At 40.2% G+C, this 21,876-nt stretch overlaps 1 protein-coding gene across 1 annotated transcript in view; it reads right to left on the bottom strand.

Annotated features, from left to right (window-relative positions):
* Window positions 1-21,207, bottom strand: part of LOC109462231 (polycystic kidney disease protein 1-like 2) — a 44,970-nt gene extending 23,763 nt beyond the window's left edge. Inside the window, exons 1-24 of the mRNA XM_019758767.1 lie at window positions 21,135-21,207; window positions 20,182-20,370; window positions 18,358-18,603; window positions 17,449-17,698; window positions 16,259-16,449; window positions 15,493-15,870; window positions 15,066-15,176; window positions 14,550-14,735; window positions 14,127-14,165; window positions 13,562-13,807; window positions 13,085-13,336; window positions 12,857-12,895; window positions 11,946-12,116; window positions 11,154-11,487; window positions 8,892-8,948; window positions 8,664-8,720; window positions 8,212-8,423; window positions 7,188-7,300; window positions 6,785-6,843; window positions 6,417-6,565; window positions 3,902-4,480; window positions 3,118-3,298; window positions 1,377-1,590; window positions 605-770 (exon numbers count right to left, since the gene is read on the bottom strand). Of these exons, the coding sequence (XP_019614326.1) occupies window positions 605-770; window positions 1,377-1,590; window positions 3,118-3,298; window positions 3,902-4,480; window positions 6,417-6,565; window positions 6,785-6,843; window positions 7,188-7,300; window positions 8,212-8,423; window positions 8,664-8,720; window positions 8,892-8,948; window positions 11,154-11,487; window positions 11,946-12,116; window positions 12,857-12,895; window positions 13,085-13,336; window positions 13,562-13,807; window positions 14,127-14,165; window positions 14,550-14,735; window positions 15,066-15,176; window positions 15,493-15,870; window positions 16,259-16,449; window positions 17,449-17,698; window positions 18,358-18,603; window positions 20,182-20,370; window positions 21,135-21,207 (4,492 nt within the window). The remainder of the gene's footprint in view (window positions 1-604; window positions 771-1,376; window positions 1,591-3,117; window positions 3,299-3,901; window positions 4,481-6,416; window positions 6,566-6,784; window positions 6,844-7,187; window positions 7,301-8,211; window positions 8,424-8,663; window positions 8,721-8,891; window positions 8,949-11,153; window positions 11,488-11,945; window positions 12,117-12,856; window positions 12,896-13,084; window positions 13,337-13,561; window positions 13,808-14,126; window positions 14,166-14,549; window positions 14,736-15,065; window positions 15,177-15,492; window positions 15,871-16,258; window positions 16,450-17,448; window positions 17,699-18,357; window positions 18,604-20,181; window positions 20,371-21,134) is intronic.
* Between the last annotated feature and the right edge of the window lie 669 nt (window positions 21,208-21,876).

Here is a 21,876-nt window from a genome sequence, read left to right as displayed (position 1 = left end):
ATGTATGTATGTATGTATGTATGTATATATGTATGTTTGTGCACGTTTCCGCAAGTTGTAATGTACATGATTGGGTTTAGTTCGTTCCAGTGGTTGAAAGTTATTAAAAATTTCTACATCTGGCCAGCATGCACTTGTTTTATAAAGATGCTAAACGTTACCTGGTCTTTTGAACAACTGTTGTGCAATATATAGGAGATTCCGTAAGCCATCAATTTAGTACACGAAGTGTACCAAATAGCAAATGGAACGTTTTGTTCAAAAACGATTTCCAACCCCTCGTATGTGGTGACTTGAAGACACCATGGCGAATGAAAAGAGCATCAAAAAATGACATTTCCACAAGATTTATATTTCGTGGAGGTTTGGGTCTCCCGAATTATTAACTCTCCTGCGTTTGGCTTAAATTTGCTGTTTAATACATGTAAGGAAATGTAAGATTACAGTCGCTATCATTGTATGCCAAAGATTCTATCTTATGATTATGTCAACTTTTCTACTAATACGTAAAAGAAACCATAGACATATCATCTGTTGTTAGAAATAAATTTCGTCAGCTTCCAACAATGTGCATAAAACAGTAGATAAGCTGGGAGAGTTATACCTGTGCATTGGACGGAAAATTCATCAACCATCGCGACACCGGTCTCCGGACTAACTGTACAGACTCCTGCTGTGGGCGGGGTGTTCGGTTCAAACCGGTACTCGGCAAACCTTGAAACACCCCCTGCTCTCCTCACGTCAACCCTCAAGACATAGGCTCCTGGTTTCTGAGGAAAACAGAACATATCATTGTGAGGCCACACCAAGTAAATTTTATGGATGACGTCCTTTGGAGACCCTAAATCTAATGCGAGAGGGCGAAAAAAAAAACAAGAAGGGCCCTAAAAAACAAGATGCCTAGATTAGCAATATACTAAGAGACGACAAATGTTAGGACACAAATTGAATGAGGTGACACAGTGTAACAAGCAAGAAGTCTTTTATTCATCATCAAAACGGCAATAAATCAGGTGGAACAGTGGACAGTGAAAATTTTTCTGTTATTGACAGGATGGTCCTGTCAATAGTGCAAATTTTCTGTTATTGACAGGATGGTCCTGTCAATAGACACTTTCTTCGCGTTACGGGTTTCACATCAATCTGGTGATTTGCGACACTGTCGTGACTCTTTGGTCATAGTTACAGGAAGTGGAATTTCTTGGGGTTTTTTCTAGGAACAGGCCCAAATTCAATGCGCGCGCGGACGTCATCCATGAAATTTACTTGGTGTGGCCTGATAAATATAGTCGTAAAGGAAGGTTAAATAAGAAAGAACTAGAATATTAAATGTTAAAATTGTTGTAAAATAATAAGGAAATAAATGGAAATCTTACTGTAAAGATATTGGTTTGAACAACGAGGTCTGGTAAAGAGTTCCCAGTAGTTGTGTCTGTCTCCCAGTTGACAATCGACCGTCTGTACCCAGGCGGTGCTTGTTGTAAGGTCCAGTTGTAGACTAGCTGTTCATGCTGCAGACAGTTCTCACACACGGCCTGCAGGGCCAGCCGCTTGGACGGGTTGATGCGGTTGTTGCAGTTGCTGTTACATCTAGTGAGGATGCACAAAACGTCTTTTAGGGCCCGCAATGTTGTGTTGTTTTTAGGTGTTTTTTTTTTTAGATTTCGGCTAAATAAGGTTTAGCGATGCAACGGGGGTTTCTCAATGACCCACCCACGTAGACAACTTGCAAATGCGTTAAGGTTTTTTTTTTAATTGAGGGTTTGAAATTCAGGTGTCAGATGGAAACGTTTATAGCCTTAGGCCACACTTACTTAATTTTATGGATGACATCCTCTGAAGGCCCTCAAAGTAGTGCGCGCGGGCGAATAAAAAAACATTCCGGCCAAAAAAATGCTACTAAACCACAGGAATACAAATCTGTTATTGTGAATTTCCAGCAGTACAAAGCGACGTATACGACAAGGCGGCACATGCTGGCTTGCGCTTTTTGCGGAATTTATGAATTGGCACTGTACGTATGTACTGAGACCTTGAGTCGTGGAGCTTTGGTGGGTATTGTCGCTAACTACCATGGAGTACCAGTAACTACCATGGAGTACCAGTCGAGCCAGGCCGACGTGATCTTTTTTTTTAGAACAGGCGTTAATCAATGCGCGCTCGGATGTCATCCATAAAATTAAGTCGGTGTGGCCTTACCAGCGGTAGATTTCCTTGGGTCGGTCGGGAAACCGGAAATAGTTATAACCAGCTCCTAGTGAAAAAGTGTCGCTACTTAAGCCCGCAGCGAACTTGAAGTTACGCGGGAAAGTTTGGTCGACTGCATTTTTTCTATAATGGGTAAAATGGCCATGTCAAAGAGACATTTTATTTACTGAACTATGGAAATCAAACTCCACTAACTCTACTATACTTATCCATCCAATGAACAGTCTATTCTTAAGCCTTGCTCTGCTGGTCATTACATGTGTATGTTGTGCTGGGAATTTCAGAAATACGAGTACTGCTTCTGTTTTACTAGTATATATTGTTACTAAGAAGTCCTGGAAACATATGTATTACATAAATAAGAAAAAAAGTCGAACCTTCCCCCAAAATGTTCGGCAGAATACTGTGGACACGAATATGCATCCCGACATATGTTGAGAGCACAAATGGCATGATATAACAGGGCTCGAAATACTGGGTGCATGAGCACCTTAGTGCAACCAACATTTGAGCTGTGCACTCACATATTGTCGTTTATGTATGTAAAGATATGAAATTTATACTAGTATACAGCACATCATTTAGTCACTTTTCAGAGACAGACAAAATGCCAATAGGCCAAAGCTTTGTTGGAGTGTTTTTATGGAATTATATTTGAAATTTTATAAATATTATATTTTACTTTTTACTTCCAATAGCAGAGATTGGTCATGCGACCTAACTTGCATTAATATCTGTTCTCTATGGGACCCTAATAATGTCACATTGAGATTTTATTTCATAAAGTGCACCCGACATTTCTTTACATCCAACTTTTTAGGTGGGTGACCCGTTTCAATTAATAAAAAAAATAATAAATTACAAACCCTGTTTAAAACAGCTTCCGCAAATCAATGCCTCTAGATATACCTTACAGAAATAGTGGGGTCCTCAGCTCCTAGATGTATGGCCTGTGCGTACACTCCGGAAACCCGTCCGATGAAACTCACATCTACCGTGAAGGTGATGGAGTCGTTCGGTCGAAATATCCCGGATGGGATGACGTAGACAGCCTCGGTGCTGACGTTGAACACCTCGTTACAGGTCGACGCTGTAAGACAGGAGTTCTGTTTAGGTCTCATACATGTACGCCAGTTACTTTTTATGCCATTTTCTATTAAAAAACAACATTATGACTGCAAACCGAATGGAATAATTTTCATAGATTTTTTTCGGAGATTTTATTGCTTTTTAGAACAAGCACATTTATCATGCTTGCACATAACATCGCCCCAAATCTAACGGAGAGAACGATACTGATGTCATATATAACTGAAGTTAGTCAAGAAAAACGACAAAAAAACGTATTCGTTTGACATTCCCTAGGATGGCAAAACACTCCGACCTTATTCTGTCAGTAATAAACAAGCTTTTATGTCAAATCTTTTTATATCTGGTAGGATCAATTATGCTTGACCTAAACATGTGTTTTGGGGTCCAATCATATTTTGGACCGGACTCTTCTATACAATAAATGAGTAATTACGGACTGAGACCTGTAAAATATTTGTTACATTTTATGTGGTGTATGGGAGAGAGTGAGTGAGAGAGTGAGTGATGTGGTGGTATTGTGGGTCAATAATTACTCTATAAAACTAATCCCTAGGTAATTTCCTTGTGTTCTCTGTGTGCATGTAGCATATTTTTGAGGTACCTTCTTCTATCATGCAGGTCCAGCTGAAGTTGAATGACCTTGAGTCCTCGACGATATTGTCCGGATCGTAAGATACAGAAGCGTCTAACGTTATAGCTGATCCAAACCTGACACTTCTCGCCGATCCTCCTGCAATCTGTGCCTCTATCGGGGAGGAGATGATCCTCACCCACCTTTCAAGAGTTCTGTTCAGTGTAAGCCCTGACTCCTTCTCCAAAACTGTAACCATGACTTTCAGCATGTTCAGCCCCAGCGGGAGAAAATTCTTCGGAACTGCAACTTCATGTGCGGAAGTCCTAAGCTTTTTTGTGGTGTTTAGCAGTTTGATATCGCTTCCCTCCACGCTCCAAACTGTCCACGCGAAGGAAACTGAATATTCAACATTACAGTTAATGTTTGTTTCGGCTCGGAGGAAAAAACCCACCCTACGTAAGATCGTTACGGCTGAGGCTGGCGTTTCAGCTCCACCTTGTACGGTAAAGTCTGGGTAGCACTGGGCACATCTGTAGGAACCTTCAGTGTTGAAGCACAGTTCGTCCCGTGAACACGTGTGCGAACCATTAGAACACTCGTCTATGTCTGCATAGAACGTGATATAACATTTTCAAAGTGAATACACATTGTTTATGTATACTTCAGGAGTTGTTAACATATACATAACGTTTTTAATAAAATGGATAAAACGATTTTTACCGACTGTCACCTTCCTCAGAACAATTCTGACTGGTTCACATTGCACAACACAGGTGTCGATGCTTATAAATGCATTTCCAAATGCAACGTATTTAGTAATACATATATAGACGGTTATGGGGAATGGTATCTACAGTGCGATCCCAAGCGTACAGATGTGCATTCTACTCGTATACATAATTGTTGTCTATTAAAATCAAGTCTAAAATTGCCCTGAGGAAGGTGACAGACCGTCACCGAAACGTCGGCTGAATAAAACAATTAGTTGCGTAAAAAAGCCTTTTTTTTATTTACCGACTTACCGAGCTGATGAAGTTCATAACGATTTGCACCACAAATTGAACATGGAAGTTAAGAAATCACACAAACTTAGACACAAAAGCCTACCTCGACACACGACTGTACCGTCACCGCTGTATCCATGTCGGCATGTACACTGCAGTTCTCCCTCTGGACTGATCACACAGATGGAGTGATTCGCACACGCTACTCCAGAACAGAGCCCACCTTCAGCTGTAGAAGATCCCCAACAGTTACTAACATACATATTCACTTTATCGAGGTTAGCTACGTCCAAATCGACGTGCAATTCCATCTCTGTGTTGGTAGTTAAATGATTAAAGTTCAAACGTTTGACCAAACACAAGACATTGTTTTCATCTAGAGCTTTGACCAGTCACTCTGATATTATTCTTCAATAGATTGACGCAGTGAGACTGTACTATATACCTAGTCCTAGTGTTGACGTCAAACTTCAGAGAAGTCACGAGAAAAGTCCCCAAGGTGATTACTCTAAAGCGTTAGGTGAGAACATTCTCTTGTGTTGGATCAAACGTTTAAACTTTAAATTGTATTCCAAATTTCGTATACAGTGGCGCTCGGTTGTCAACGGACAACATTCACCAGATTAAACATTTTCCTAACATGATGGTAAGTTGGGAACGTTAAAATATTGCCAGATATCTTTAGATAACTCAAGGTAGCTTCGCTGATGATACCTGCGCATGTTCTATATCAACGTATGCCTTATGTTCTAACCGGTTCTGTATGGACGTGTTCGATTGTTAAATAAAAATGCCCATCGGAACTTAGAAACTGTTCATACATTTTTGATGGATAAAAATCCAAAACAAACCAAGTAAACTACATAACTTTTAATGCATAACAGATAGATACATTCAAAGAAGCTGAAGCATTTAAGTTGAACATGCGTTTAATAGGAAGTTGTAAGACACAGAAGACTACACCAATCATGGCCTCAACCCCATAGTCTGTGAGATCCAAGAACTGCATCACCAGTGCACATCGCTCGTTGATGACGTCTCTAACGCTCACCAGATGTTAATATCGTTGCTGTGCATGCCGCATTAGTTAGGAAGACCTTAACCCCTTCTGTGTCACCCTTAGGCCATGTTGATTTGATTATATGGATGACATCCCCTGGGAACCCCAAAACTGATGCGCGCGTGCGAATAAAAAAAAAGTTTTACAAAAAAAAAAAGTTGCTTTCACTATGAAATCTACGTGGTCATGAAGGTTGAACAAATGGCTCAGAATATGTTATGGCGAATAATCTACTCTTCGAATTCATTTCTTTACATTTTTGTCTTTTTTCCTTTAATTTTGGCATTCTACGACATTGGTATCGTTTCTAAATGTTTTCCTTGCAACTTATGGTATATTTTTGCTCCTTTAGCAACTGTTTTGCACGATTTACAGTATGGTTGAAAACTTTTTTTTTTGGAAATGGCCGAAAATTCATGCGCGCGCGGATGTCATTCATATAATCAAATTAACATGGCCTTACACATGTTAATCTTACCCCCTCCCAGGCTCAGTTGGCTCACGGTGTGGCCTGCTACGACTAAGAGGGATTCCGCAAGTGCCGAAGCCATATTTGCGTGCACGGCCGTCTCGTTTGGACGAGCCCCGATGAACTGAACACTGAAAATCACCACAACGGACCCTGGGCTGTGGAGGGCATGAGCAAAGCATATCGTCTTTTGACACTGACAATGCATCTAATAATGATCAATTGGATTAAATTTTTTGAAACCATCTACGGTAGACAATTCCTTCCATGGTGATTGAATACATGCAACGAAATTGAGTGTTACATTGTTTAAAACAGCTTTACGAAGTTAAGTTTATGTCTTTTACCAGTTACATTTATTACATCTATCCACACACCTGATATCATGTACTATAACACTATGGAACGCTGCATTCGCCGCAAAGGCTTTGGATACCTAAAACAAAGCAAAGAAATGGAAATAGATTAGAACTAAGTAAATAGCACTGTACCTACTGGCATTTGCAGGAAAAACAAAGGTAGCACGTTTAAAAATGCAGTTAGTGTGAGGAAGTATTGTATTTTATTGGTGAACTTCCTCCTGTTTCAGTAGAAGTTCCCTAGTCTCCACCAGCTCTGCAGACTTCTTTTGCAGGCTGTTCAATAAATCGTAGAAATCGGCCTAAAAAGGGTATTAATTGGTGAGAGAAGGTAGCCTGCCATCGACGACCGGCCGATTTCTACGAATTATTTAGCCTACAAAAGAAGTCTGGTGGAGACTAGAAGTTCCCTGTGACTTACTGATTGAGTCGTGTCGTTCACCAGTTCTTGGTAGGCCATGGAAGCAGGGTTTCTGTACTCCTCGTTCCACGGGATCCCAACAACGACGGTAAAGCGAACGGGGTAGATTGTATCTAGGTGATTTTACAGTGGAAGATAAAACAGTAAGTATAAATATGGTTATGTAAACGATAGGTGTTTGAAAAGTTTTTCATTTTGAAGCACATCTGACCAACAACAAATACATCACCATCAAGATCAAATTACATCAATACGTCAAGCAGTAGGACGCAAACCAACCTAGAGTATATACTTAAAAGAAGTTACAAGGATGAATCATGACGAATCCATGCCTCCAAGGCCTTAATTACCAGAAAAACAACATACCTGGAGCTCCACAAAGATGTGAATAATTACCGCCAAAACATGTAAAAGATAAAACTTTCATGACACCTAAATATATTATCCCAAATCACTGCAAACATAGTGGCATAGAAAGGACTTATGATCATAATTAGAGACACCACAAATGTCGAGAAGTTTGTTATCACATTGGAGGCTCTGCTTTGGAAAATATTAGTGTTTTACACAAACATAGGATTTCTAAACAGGTATTAGCAGTAGACATCACTCATTTTCAATAAGTACATGCCTAAATATTCTTAAAACATTTGCAAGCTATCACGAAAGGAGATGCAATCATCTGTTATATGTACGTTCTCTCACAAAGAATGACGTTCTGGGACTAACCTGTTATAAGTGTAGTCGGTGGAGGCAAAGTTAGTGTTGTTGCTGTAAGGTTAAAATAGAGAGTCATAAATCCATGTGCATAAGCTACGACAGCACATAGGAAGATGAATTGGATGCATTTTATGCATTCTTAAAAGTCTTAAAGTAGAAGACATATTTCATTGCTACCATTATAACGTCTTGTTTTGGTAACCAGCATATTAATTACCTTGTACTTCACATGTAAAGCCAAGCTGGTCTGTGCAGCTACGGTCATTCCAACTGTGTCTCCAATACTGGACGCAATCCTCACTACCTCCACCGTTTGGCTCGCCTGGGTACCAGTCAGTGAACCCTGTCGATGTCAGACGTGTTCCGTCCTCCCACACAAACTGGCCCTCAGTGCCCTCGTCACTTAACCCAAACCACTTGTGGTCGGTTGATAGAGTCTTCATGAAACTGCTAATCTCCGAGTTCGTGATCATTGCCAGATTTCCACCGTTGTCTCTGCAGACTTGCTTTGCTTGACTGTATGTCAATGTTTCGGTGAAAACTTTGTAACATTTTCCATGGAACACTGCCCACCCCGTGGCACACTCTGTGACAGAAAAGTGAGGCGATTGATTGTATTAATTCTATTTACAATTTACTACTGGTACATTGAGTTACGCAAAATATTCACTCATATTGAAGGTGCAAACGTGAAATGAGAAGTACAGTTTTACGAAACTTTGGATACAAAATAAAGACAGATCTTCTAAGACTCACCTGTACCAGACACTGTCGTTGAAATTGAGGTGGAACTCGTCGTTGCCGCTGTTGATGCTGCAAGAAAAAAAAGAGTAGCCAGTTGGATATCAGGAAATAGTCACGTGCCATTTTAACGCAACCCGTCAAGTTGAAAATTAGGCCAACAAGACCTCTAGAAAGAATGCAAAACCAAGCTGCCAGTATCTGTACGAAGACTAACTAAAGTTTATAAGGAAAATAACTCACCAACAGTAGATGAGGCTGTTGTTGGTGTTGTTGTTGTTGCTGTTGTTTTCACCCCATCTGTTCAAACAACAGAGATTTTTTTCCACATTAATAAGGCAGGAAAAGCGGATTGTCCGACAGCGGACCTAAAGACAGATGAATTGCGTTCAGACTATGCATGATGTACAAAACGACTAACAGGCTACTATACCGTCTATTTGATACCAGTTCAAAGAACAATGGAAAGCCATTACTACAATCATCGGGATCAAAAAAGTCACATTTTACGTGTTGTACACCCGGAATAAGACGTAAGAGCGCCATTAGGTGTAATGGGGGCCTTACTGGACCATAGAATTTACATCGTTTTGACACGGGAATGACGCTCAACATGAAAGTAAGTATTGAAATTGAACCATATTCACCTGTGCTAGGCACACTCGTGGGAATCGAGCTCGGACTCGGTATTGCTGCTGTTAAGAGTCGATTATGACGTAATGATTATATATGAAAAAACCTGATGACAATTTCACACTCGCAACAAACAAACAAACAAACAAAATAAACTGCAAAGTTATAAAGTACACTCACCTGTGATAGACACACTTGTCGGACTTGCTGTTGCTGCTGTGAAGGGTCGATTGCGATGTCGTGGTTATGTATGAAAAATATGATGCAAATTTTACACTCGCAACAAACAAACAAACAAAATAAACTAGAAAGTTATAAAGTACACTCACCTGTGATAGACACACTTCTCGGTGTTGCTGCTGTGAAGGGTCGATTACGATGTCGTGGGTATGCATGAAAAATATGATGCAAATTTTACACTCTCAACAAACAACCAAACGTATAAACAAGGAATTTAGCAATCGGCCACACTCACCTGCGATAGACACACTGGGAATCGAAGTAGATGTTGCTGTTGTTGAGATTGCAACGAAAATGTATTATTTAGTTTAGACAGGACAGGCCATTGTGCACATTCTATTAACAAAACATTAACACAAGATTTCGACATACAAGAATTTCCTTTTTGATGAATACAGACAGGCAAAAAAATTACCATATTTCTCATCATTCAAAAGTTTTTTACTGAATATTTAGAGAACAATAACAATGAGATATCCGGTGTCGAGCACCTATCAGATTGCAGTACATTATTAGCAGCTAGATGTTGATAATATACAAACCCAAAGAGGAATACAATAACAGATAAATAAAATAACTCTTGTATCCCTTTTCGTTACGTGCAAGAACAGTAGATTTAAAAGTTTTCTGTCGACGTTTTCCTTGTTGCTACCCATATCATAGCCTTATGCTATTACTTAGGTAACCTGCTACCTGCTGTCAGAACTGTAGATGTTGCTTGTGATGCTGCAGTTGATGATATTACATTTGTTGGAGTCACTGAAAGCAAAGCCAAAAGATGAAACGTGACAACCGAATTCCACCTAAATTTAACATTTACTGATGCCGCATATCTTTTCTTGATAAACCATTCATCATCCATCATCATCATCTTCCCATCAAAGCAAAATAGACATCAACAAACTTATTTACGGCCTTATTTACAGCAATAAGATTATCCAAATAAGATTAAAGGTTAAAAAAAGAAAACTCACCGACAGTAGACGTAGTTGTTGTTCTTATTGTTGTTGTTTTTACTTTATCTATCAACAGAAAAATTGTTTTACATAAAAAAAATAAATCAATAATATTTGATGTACTTTGGTGTTAAGACCTACATTCCACGCCAACCAAAGACAGAAGAAAAGCGTCCAGACTATAGAAGAACGCACCACAATAGGTCCCGTTGACGTTTTCCCCACATCTGCATAAGAAGCCGGACGGAACAGTCTCGACACACGTGCCGTTGTTGATACATGGGTTCGGAGAACACGGTCTCGTTACTACGGCAAAAGTAATTTAAGTGTGACAAGCAGTGATTAAGCGAGTTTTAAGTTGCCATATTTATCAACAGTAATTGTTCTTTGTCTTTCAGCATTTTCTTGCAACATCTCCTCTTCAAAGCCCGCAACACCTATCTTAAAGCACAGGCAAACAATTACATTTGTCAGGCAACAGCGTTTGTCATTAGTACGCTGTTATTTTAAATAACCGTACTAAAAAGGCGGAGAAAAATATTACATAAAAAAGGAAACAGACGAATAATTTGGTACAATATGGATGAAAAAGAGTAAATAGATACATAGTGACTCATAATGATCATACTTACTTCTTTCGCAGATGTAATACTCTGTATCATTGCAATTCACAGACACCAGCTGATTTGGGGGATCGTCATCATTGCTCGTCAGTTTCGCGCAGTCCCAACTCTCACCGTTGCTGCTGGGAACCGGTTCCCATCCCGGCGGACTGCCATCGTCCCAGACGAATTCCCCCTCCTCTTCAAGATCTGTAACACCTATCCAGATGTTGAAACTACTGCCAGACGAGTTTCTCAGGTTGACGAGAAATTCCCGCGTTCCGGAGTCTTTCACGATCGGCAGGAGTGCGCTTTCGCCGGCACAAACGGCCTTGGCGTCGGCGTAAGTCTTGGAGTCCTCATCGTAAACTCGGAAGTAGTTAGTACCGTAACGCGTCCATTCGTTATCTGAAAACACAAACTGCTTCAAACATTTGGGCATTGATTAAGGAGCCAAGTAGTCGTGTGCGTGCCGGAGACTTTAAAACATTAGAAAGAAGCAAAATCATTTAATTAAGGTCCTTTGTCATAAAATATATAACACAGATTATAGCATATAGCACAGCAATGCTTTGCAAGAACCAATGGAAGTTTATTGGTTTGCTTAAACAAGCGTATTCTTCTCAATGTTCTGGAAAGAGGGCATTGAAATAAATATATACTTTCCTGTGTATCTTGTTCCTCCTTTTAGAAAATTCAGAATCATAAATTCATAAAAAGGATCCTCAACAAGAAGCTTTTGAAGCAGCCAGAAAACTGAGGTATGTTAGTGAAAAGTCAAATTGATCACATACCACATCGAGGAATAACGCATTCTTCATATCTCACATCAGGGTCCTCCGTATAACACCAAAGGTAACTTGTACCATCCGGGTTTCTGCAGTAGTTTTCCACCAGGCCAGCGCTCGGATATAGTCCAGGAGAACCGTGCGTGTGAGGAGTTTCTCTGGCCCAGTACTGGCAAGCCCGTCCCGATTTGGTGAAGCTTACAGTGCCCCTGTAGCTGGCCCCGTCACCCTCGTAGCATTCATCTACAACTGCAGTAAACGACCAACATTACAACCTTTTAAATCCATTTCCTTAAATTTTGTTAAGGCATATTCAGGATTTTTGGGCAGGAAATGTTATGCAACTGTACAACCTTGCATAGAAGACAATTTTGCCGGTTCCTTATTTCAATGTAATGAAACAGTTTGAGATATCTAAACTTACAGCAAGTTGAAATATCGCAGTATTCCCGGGTTACATCTGGGTTTGTTGTGTAGCACCAAGGTCGCGATGCTCCATCCGGGTTCCTGCAATAGTTCTCGTGCAGTCCCGCGAGAGGATACGAGACAGTGGTGTTGTGTACGTGCGGTGATTGGCTGCCCCAGCGTTGGCATGTCAGGCCAGACTGTGTTGTATTTACAGTTCCACGGTAGGTAGAGCCGTCACCGTACATGCACAATGTTGGATACACTGTGGATCATGAGTAAAAATATTTGCATGCATCACATATCGATAGAACACCATAAGTCAATGCGACATAAAGCAAAGCTCAACTTACAGACCACGTTAAAAGTAGGTACTAGTATTTCAAGCAAAAAGACTCCTTTACTATATTTCTTACAAAATTCCCCAGATTTAATTTACATTCACAAAATTTGATTTTTCTTTTCATCACTGTTATACTGTGCAGACTTAGCATTATTTACCCAACTCAGCATTTTGCAATCAGCCCTGCCATTCTATTGGTATTACAGTTGACGATTAGTAATTTTGTAAACGGAAAACTCACCAATATGGTCTTCACCAACACTTCCACCTGTTCCATTAACTGTAATCGAAGGTAGACACAAGTTACTATGTAGAGTCTGTAGTATGTAATGAGTCGCCTAGTGAATAAACATTGACATCAAGAACATAATCGACAGGTCCACGACAAGTGCTATAGTAAATAAACACCAAAATTAAAGGAAAAAATGATTGAATAATAAACTATAACCGTCTTGTTCCCATCACATACCACATCGGGGAATGGCACATTCTTCGTATCTCTGACTTGGGTCCTGTGTGTAACACCAGAGGTAAGTGTCGCCATTGGGGTGTCTACAGTAGTTCTCTACCAAGTCGTCATCGGGGTAGTAATCATTATTCACTGTGTGTGAGTGAGGCGTCTGACTGTCCCAACGCTGGCAAGCTCGGCCCGATTTGGAGAAGTCCACAGTACCCCGGTAATTACTCGCTCCATTAATGTCGTAGCATTCATCGACTTCGACTGTGGTGCATGAAAAAAAGAAATCTGATAATTCAAACTTACAGAAATTATGCAGTTTCCGTATATCTAAATTCTACCAATAGACCTCTTAATCTTGCTAGCACTAAGTTAAATTCTCAAGATACACAGTTCAGCCTGTCAAAGCAATACTTCCGTGCCAAGACGTTAAAAGTAACAAGAGTTTTGTCATCATGAACTTCATGAAAAGGTAATTTTTGTGCTTACAGCAAGAAGAAACTTTGCAAAAGTCTCTCGTCACATCCGGGTCCGTGGTGTAACACCAAGGTAGCGACGATCCATCCGGGTTCCTGCAGTAGTTCTCGTCGAGTCCCGCGAGAGGATACGTGGTGATGGTGTTGTGTACGTGCGGTGATTGGCTGTCCCAGCGTTGGCATGTCAGGCCAGACTGTGTGGTATGTACTGTTCCACGGTAGGTAGAGCCGTCCCCGTACATACAGAGTGTCGGATACACTAAAGGCAATTGAAAACAGGCTACTTACACACACTTCAGGTGCTAAATATAAATACTAATAAAAAGTTTCGAGTAATAGCATTTACCGTTTCTCATTATTACCTACTAGTATATGAAAGACCCCATTTATGATGTTTTGTCGACTTATACCGCTATTTTGGTTGTGAATTGATTCTTGCAATGAAATTATTACGTCCTTAATTATCTTCGTTGCTTTCGCAAAAACATTCTATAACTTTCTTTATGTATTAAATCTGTACAAGCGTTGCTTTGTGCAGGTAGCGAAGTAAGATGTACAATTAAGAAAGAGGAACTCACGTAGATGATCTGCACCGACGCTTCCACCTGTTTTATTAACTGAAAATAACAGAACAAAACATCAGCCAGCTTTGATTTAGGTCGGAATTGCCCAAAAATTTGTATTTAGTATATTAGTACGTCTTGCATTTTACCTTTAGAATTTCATAAACGCTAAAACACAATTAATGTGGAGATGAATAATTATTATACTACTAAAAATCGTAATAAGACGACGAAAACTGACACGTATAACAAATATGCCCATCGTCCTATTCGAATATAAAATTCGTATATTTCAATCGGGTGGATCATTTTAAAAAGATTTGCAGCTCTTAGCTAGTGACCACCTGGCTAACGTGATGTGGCCTCATCTTGGTGCTTTATAGGGTAATTGTCCATTTATTAATCTTGTCCCCCCTCTTGGGGGAGTTATGACTGTACCTGAACATAGAACATCAGAGTTGCAGGGTCTCGTCTCCTGTGCATCCCCTGTACAGTTTTTCCCGCCGAATTGGGGCTCGGGGTTGTCACAGCTGCGTGTGCGAGCCTGGCTGCCGGTGCCTGTCCCACAACTCAGGCTGCACTCCGCCCATACGCTCCACGCCGACCAGCCTCCGTTAATGGCACCTGTATTGAATGAGAAAGACCGTACAGTTCCAAGTGCAAATTCTCTGTGGGAAAGAAATATGGTATAAGGTCAAATTTTAATGCCCTTGCCAAAATAGATCACTGATATAGGAGGATATTACCATAATCAGGTTTTCGAGAGTTATTTACCACATTTTGCTAGTTCAATTCAAGAAGTTAAACATGGATCCAATGATAATTTTATTTCTAACATGACAGCTTACATCCCCTAGCTTTGTCTTTTGAGCAAAAGCGTAAATGTTTCTTTGAATACGGCTGGTAGCCAGTTGATGGTTGTGCCAGCTACATTTTAGTAGCAAAACAACGTACCGCAATAGGTCCCGCTGTAGTTTTCTCCACATCTGCAAAGGAAGCCGGACGGAACAGTCTCGACACACGTGCCGTTGTTGATACATGGGTTTGGAGAACACGGTCTTGTTACTATGGAAAAAAATTGATAAGTCTACATACTACTAGTCCTCACTTATTTTCAACAGCATCTATTATTCTACGAATAGCAACTCTCCTGCAACCCGTTACATCATTTTCAAGATCGTTAACACCTATCCGAATAACAAATTACACTTGTCAGGCTACAGCTTTTGTCATATTTGTGCGTTGTCATAGCATAACAGATATATTGAGATATAGGCTTAATCTTATAATAGAAATAATGATAAAATATTAACAGACATACATATGTTAAAAGCTTGCTAATCGCAAATTTTATGCAATGACGCATAATCATCAAACTTACTTCTTTCGCAGATGTAAAACTCTGTATCAGTGCAGTTTGCAGACACCAGCTTATTTGGGGGATCGTCATCATTGCTCGTCAGTTTCGCGCAGTCCCAATTCTCACCGTTGCTGCTGGGAACTGGTTCCCATCCCGGCGGACTGCCATCGTCCCAGACGAATTCCCCCTCCTCTTCAAGATCTGTAACACCTATCCAGATGTTGAAACTACTGCCAGACGAGTCTCTCAGGTTGACGAGAAAGTCCCGCGTTCCGGAGTCTTTCACGATCGGCAGGAGTGCGCCTTCGCCGGCACAAACGGCCTTGGCGTCGGCGTAAGTCTTGGACTCCTCATCGTAAACTCGGAAGTAGTTAGTACCGTAACGCGTCCATTCGTTATCTGAAAACACAGACTGCTTCAAAAATTTGGGCATTGACTAAGGAGCCAGCTAGTCGTGTGCGTACCGGAGATTTTAAAATGTTAGCAGAAGCAAAATCATTTCATTAAGGTCCTTTGTCATATAACATATTACACAGCATATAGCATATAACACAGCAATGCTGTGCAAGAACCAATACAGGTTTCCAGTTTTGCTTAAACAAGTGCAATTTTCTCAAAGTTCAAGAAAAAGGGCAATGAAGTGAATAAAGCTTTCCTATACGTCTTTTTCCTCGTTTTAGAAAATTCAGAATCGGTCGCAAAACATAGAAACAACTCTCGAAAATAAGCTTTTAAAAAAGCCAGAAAGATTAAGTGGTGTTAGTGTAAAGTCAAATTGATCACATACCACATCGAGGAATAACGCATTCTTCATATCTCACATCAGGGTCCTCCGTATAACACCAAAGGTAACTTGTACCATCCGGGTTTCTGCAGTAGTTTTCCACCAGGCCAGCGCTCGGATATAGTCCAGGAGAACCGTGCGTGTGAGGAGTTTCTCTGGCCCAGTACTGGCATGCCCGTCCCGATTTGGTGAAGCTTACAGTGCCCCTGTAGCTGGCCCCGTCACCCTCGTAGCATTCATCTACAACTGCAGTAAGGAACAACATTACAACCTTTTAAGTACATTTCCTTAAATTTTGTTAAGGCATATTCAGGATTTTTGGGCAGAAAATCTTATGCAACTGTACAACCTTGCATAGGAGACTATTTCCACGGTTCCTTATTTTCAATGTAATGAAACAGTTTGAGATATCTAAACTTACAGCAAGTTGAAATATCGCAGTATTCCCGGGTTACATCTGGGTTTGTTGTGTAGCACCAAGGTCGTGATGCTTCATCCGGGTTCCTGCAGTAGTTCTCGTGCAGTCCCGCGAGAGGATACGAGACAGTGGTGTTGTGCTCGTGCGGTGATTGGCTGTCCCAGCGTTGGCATGTCAGGCCAGACTGTGTGATATTTACAGTTCCACGGAAAGTAGAGCCGTCCCCGTACATGCACAATGTTGGATACACTGTGGGTCATAAGTAAAAATATTTGCATGCATCACATATCGATAGAACACCGTCATATGTCAATGCGACATAATGCAAAGGGCATTGACAAATCACGTTAAAAGTAGGTATTTTTAGCCAAAGGCTTCTTTACTATCTTTCGTACAAAATTCTGCCAATTTGTTTTGCAATATTTCGCAAAATTAGATTATTCTTTTCATCACTGTTGTACTTTGTGAACTTAGCATACCTTTCCGACTCAAAATTTTGAAATCAGCCCTGCCACTCTATTGGTATTAGATTTGAAAGCAGAAAACTCACCAATGTCGTCTTCACCAACACTTCCACCTGTTCCATTAACTGTATTGACGATAAACATAGGTTACTACTTAAAGTATATGACATGTAATGAGTCGCCTAGTGAATAAACATTGACATCGAGGACATAATCGAAAGGTCCATGACAAGTGCTATAGTAAATAAACACAAAAATAAAAGGAAAAAAAATGATTGAATAATAAACTATAACCGTCTTGTTCCAATCACATACCACATCGGGGAATGGCACATTCTTCGTATCTCTGACTTGGGTCCTGTGTGTAACACCAGAGGTAAGTGTCGCCATTGGGGTGTCTACAGTAGTTCTCTACCAAGTCGTCATCGGGGTAGTAATCATTATTCACTGTATGTGAGTGAGGCGTCTGACTGTCCCAACGCTGGCAAGCTCGGCCCGATTTGGAGAAGTCCACAGTACCCCGGTAATTACTCGCTCCGTCAATGTCGTAGCATTCATCGACTGCGACTTTGGTGCATGAAAAAAATTGAATAGGAGATTTCAGATTTCCGGAAAGTATGCAGTTCCCTGGTTTCTGAATTCCCAATTCTTGCTGACTTTCTGACAAATTGTTAAGACACACAGTTCGGCCACCCACAAGGAAGTAACCAAGTTTCGTCACTTTATAACTAGTATTACAAGGCTGAGAATTAGCGCACATTGCTTCGAAATTGAGAAGGGCCGTCACAAAAAGATACAAGGCGAGAAAAGAAAGTGTTCTGCTTGCAAATACAAAGTTGAAGGTTTCGTAATGATATGTCCTTGCTATATCAGAGAAAGAAAAAAAACTAATGATGTTATGTAAGAATGAAATAACGCTAACTGGGACAGGTACAGAAATTTTTGAACATGCTTTTATCATGCTCCGACCCTGTATCTGTTTAGCTAGGCTAAAATTTACATAATGCTATACGAAGGAGAAACCATGTCACAGCAATGTGAAATGTAACATTCAATTATAACATACACACATGTATTGAAGTATTATACTAGACAGTAGAAATAGTTAATGGTTACTAAGTGTTATCTGCCATACATTGTACCCGATGCGATTGTTGCGCTATAACTTGACTTGACTTGGCTTTTAAAATTCATCTAAAAGTCTTTCTTCTAAAACTTACAGCAAGTAGAAATTTTGCAAAAGTCTCTCGTTACATCCGGGTCCGTGGTGTAGCACCAGGGTAGCGACGATCCATCCGGGTTCCTGCAGAAGTTCTCGTATAGTCCCGCGAGAGGATCCGTGACATTGGTGTTGTGCTCGTGCGGTGATTGACTGTCCCAGCGTTGGCATGTCAGCCCAGACTGTGTAGTATGTACTGTTCCACGGTAGGTAGAGCCGTCCCCGTACATACAAAGTGTCGGATACACTATGGGAAATAAAAATAGTTTTTCAGACGGGGGTGGCTTTGAGGCCCGCGCCAACTTTCATATCTTAGATAGCGCCTCAACGGCTTTCACTAGAGACACCAAATTTGGTGACTTTTCCTAAGATATATCTGGGAAGAATTTCGTATTAATTAGATAATTCAATTAATTTTCATGTTGCCATGGGAACGGGTGTCTGACAGGCAGTTTGTTTAAACTTAAAATTTTCTGGGTTTTATGTTACATTACACTTCCTTTTCAACATTAATAACATACATCTGATATAATTATTTATCATTTGTATAATTAAACATTCATAAATTGTGCTAGTTTGATGACGTTATAGGTCAAAATCAGAAACTCCCCCCGTCCCAGCATGCCCAAAAACGCCCGGTCTGAATAAGGTTAAACTAAGGACGTAGAGCTGCAATGTAAGTATTAACATGAGTTGTTTTTAATACTATACTTGGGCAATGTTAAAGAATTTTGTCAAAATACGCGAATGGAGGACCTTTTTGACGATCCCTTTTTGACAGGTCATGAAAACACTGTGCATGGATTTTTCCAATTGTATGATATTGTAATTTATTCTCTTCTCCCAATTTTTCCACAACTATATATATATATATGTATAATTTGTCTTTTAATGTACTACATTTTTTCCGCTTTTTTCTATTGTGGGTGATAAAGAAAAGATGCATAATGAATAAAACAAGATAAACTTACGAAGATTATCTGCACCAAGGCTTCCTCCTGTTTTGCTCACTGAAAACAATAGAGAAAATATCAGCTACCTTAGGTAAGTAAAGAATTATCAAATGACAAGCAATTAAGCTTAAGTTAGAATCTGGTATGTAATGAATACAATGACTATATGAAAGTATATGCACCGTCGATAGTTCTTTTTCTTCTATATTTTAGTCACAAGACAAAGTGGCGCTGCACTCGAGTTGACCAACTTATTTTGCCAGCGCCACTTAACAATAGATATACATGTATAAAAAAATTCAAACATGTAAGACAAAAGTGCAAAAAGTGTGCCAACGTCCCCAACCCCACCTATGGGATTATTATTTTAATCAGAAAATGATAATCGTCTACTATATCTTTTTCAAGGAGAGATTCTCAGTCGGAAAGAGCTAGAAACGTTGGGTTTGCTGGATATAAGTTTGTGTAAGTATCGTTATTTTGGAATTGCAGCCAGCAGTAATTGAGGATGAGCCTTTCAGTAAAGGGAGAGTTTTGCATTGTCAGAAATGTTGTGTAGATCAAACAGGTGCCCACTTAAGTTTGTGAGATAGTTTCGTCTTGTTGTTAGATTGAAACAAACATATATGAAAATATATGACAAATATATGACAGATGTGACCATTGCCACGTCCGGATATGTCTAGGAGGGCCATTTCTAAACGATTTAGGGCCATTATCTAGTGTTCACCTGGCTTAAGAAATTCGACCACATCTTGATAATTTTCCCATTGACAAAAGCAGTATGAATCCTTTCTGCAGTGACCACCTGTCCAAGGAGACCAGAGTTATCGGTCTTCGTTGGCGGTCGTCTTATGGAGTTGTGACCGTACCTGAACATAGAACATCAGGGTTGCAGGCACCTGTCTCATGTGCATCTCCTGCTGTACACTCGGGGTCTGGATCTGTATCAGTAAAGTCGACACAAAAGCGAAAGCGAGTCCGGTTGCCGGTGCCCGTGCCGCAAGTCTCGCTGCACTCCGACCATGCGCTCCACAACGTCCATTCTCCCTCAATGGCAACTAAAAAAAAGCCAAGTCACAATTCCATGTGCGTGTTTGCAGCGGCGATGCATTGTGGTCTCAGGTCATATAGTTTAAGGCCCACGGCCAATATTCAGTCTGTGATCTAGGATAAGACAATTCTAATCTCCAGATTAAGACTAAGTTTGGAAAATCCCGCTACGCATTCCAGCGTGAGCACAGTGTGTTCCTGACGCTGGCTGGTAGTGAATATTAAACAGATCTTTATTAGGTGGCAATGTCGCAACCAACCGGTATCCCATTGGCTTGTTGATTACGACTTTGTTATCGATTTCGAAAGATATGCTTGATGATTTACTGATATCCAAGTAAATTACCCTACACCATGGAAATTTTTATGGGGTGGGTTTCAGCTATCCAGCAGGAAAATCTGCATATGTGTGAATTTTTTATGTACTATTTAGCAATACATCTAGAGATAACGTTTGCATGAACAATGGATATGGTTAAAAAGACGGCTTTGGTTGATTCTTATAGTATTTCTGACAGTATATACCCCACAATCAACCTTTATTACATGTTATTTTGAAAGTTCATCTACGTTGGTGGACGTCATTATGCCGTAAGTTTGAATTGTAATTTTCAACACAAGAAATTAGACTTATCCACACTTTCGACTGTACAACTCCATTCCTTGACAAACACTAGAGTTGCACAGTCAAAAAATTTCCAATTTCTTGTGTTGGAAATTATAATTTAAACTTATTCATATTCAGCTTGAATTGTTGCAAAGATCGACTTACCACTCGGTGTGATGAGACAGAAAATAGCGAGTAGAGAATGAACGCCCAGAAGCCATCTGCGTGGTGTGGACATGGTCGATGTCCAGTCTTGAAGCCAGCTGGACGGACCTAGAACTGTTAACATTACTGTTTACTTTCTTTTTAACCTCCATGAAAAATGACGGTATTGTTTTTGGGCCATGTCTGTCTGTGTGTCTGTGTTTCCGCAGCTTTGTGGTCAGCATAACTTCAGAACGCCTTTATGGATTGTGATGATATTTGGTATGCTGGTAAGTCTTAGGAGGACAAAGGCCAAGGTCAAATATGGGCCTCCTGGTGGATGACCTAGGTACTGCAGCAGAACCTCCGATTTTTGTATCTTTTGTTCTGAACATGCTATGGTCTTGACTTTTTGGTGACAGATAGTCTTCCCTGACAAGAATAAGTGGTGTGGGTTAGTCCCCCTAGCAGCTTGTTCTGGAACTGCAGGGGACTTTCTGGCGAAATCTTTGAACGCCGATAAGTCCAGATAGAACAACGTATTTTCATCGTTTTTGGTATATAGATAGAGAGGTGTACATAATTATGCAAAAACAGACTTAATTTGCATGATTGAGGAGGAGTCCTATAATTATAGTTTTGTATACAATAGTACTTTTATACAATGTCAATGTCATAGACCCCAGGGGTCGCCCATTAATATTGTGTTCTGTGGCCTTAATCGACCTTGAATTTCAGCATGAAAGTTCATCTGAGTTCGTAA

Source organism: Branchiostoma belcheri, unplaced genomic scaffold, assembly GCF_001625305.1.
Source record: "Branchiostoma belcheri isolate BF01 breed outbred unplaced genomic scaffold, Haploidv18h27 scaffold114, whole genome shotgun sequence".
NCBI lineage: Eukaryota > Metazoa > Chordata > Leptocardii > Amphioxiformes > Branchiostomatidae > Branchiostoma > Branchiostoma belcheri.
The sequence above is the reverse complement of the archived record's forward strand: the minus strand, read 5'-3'. Positions and strand labels throughout refer to the sequence as shown.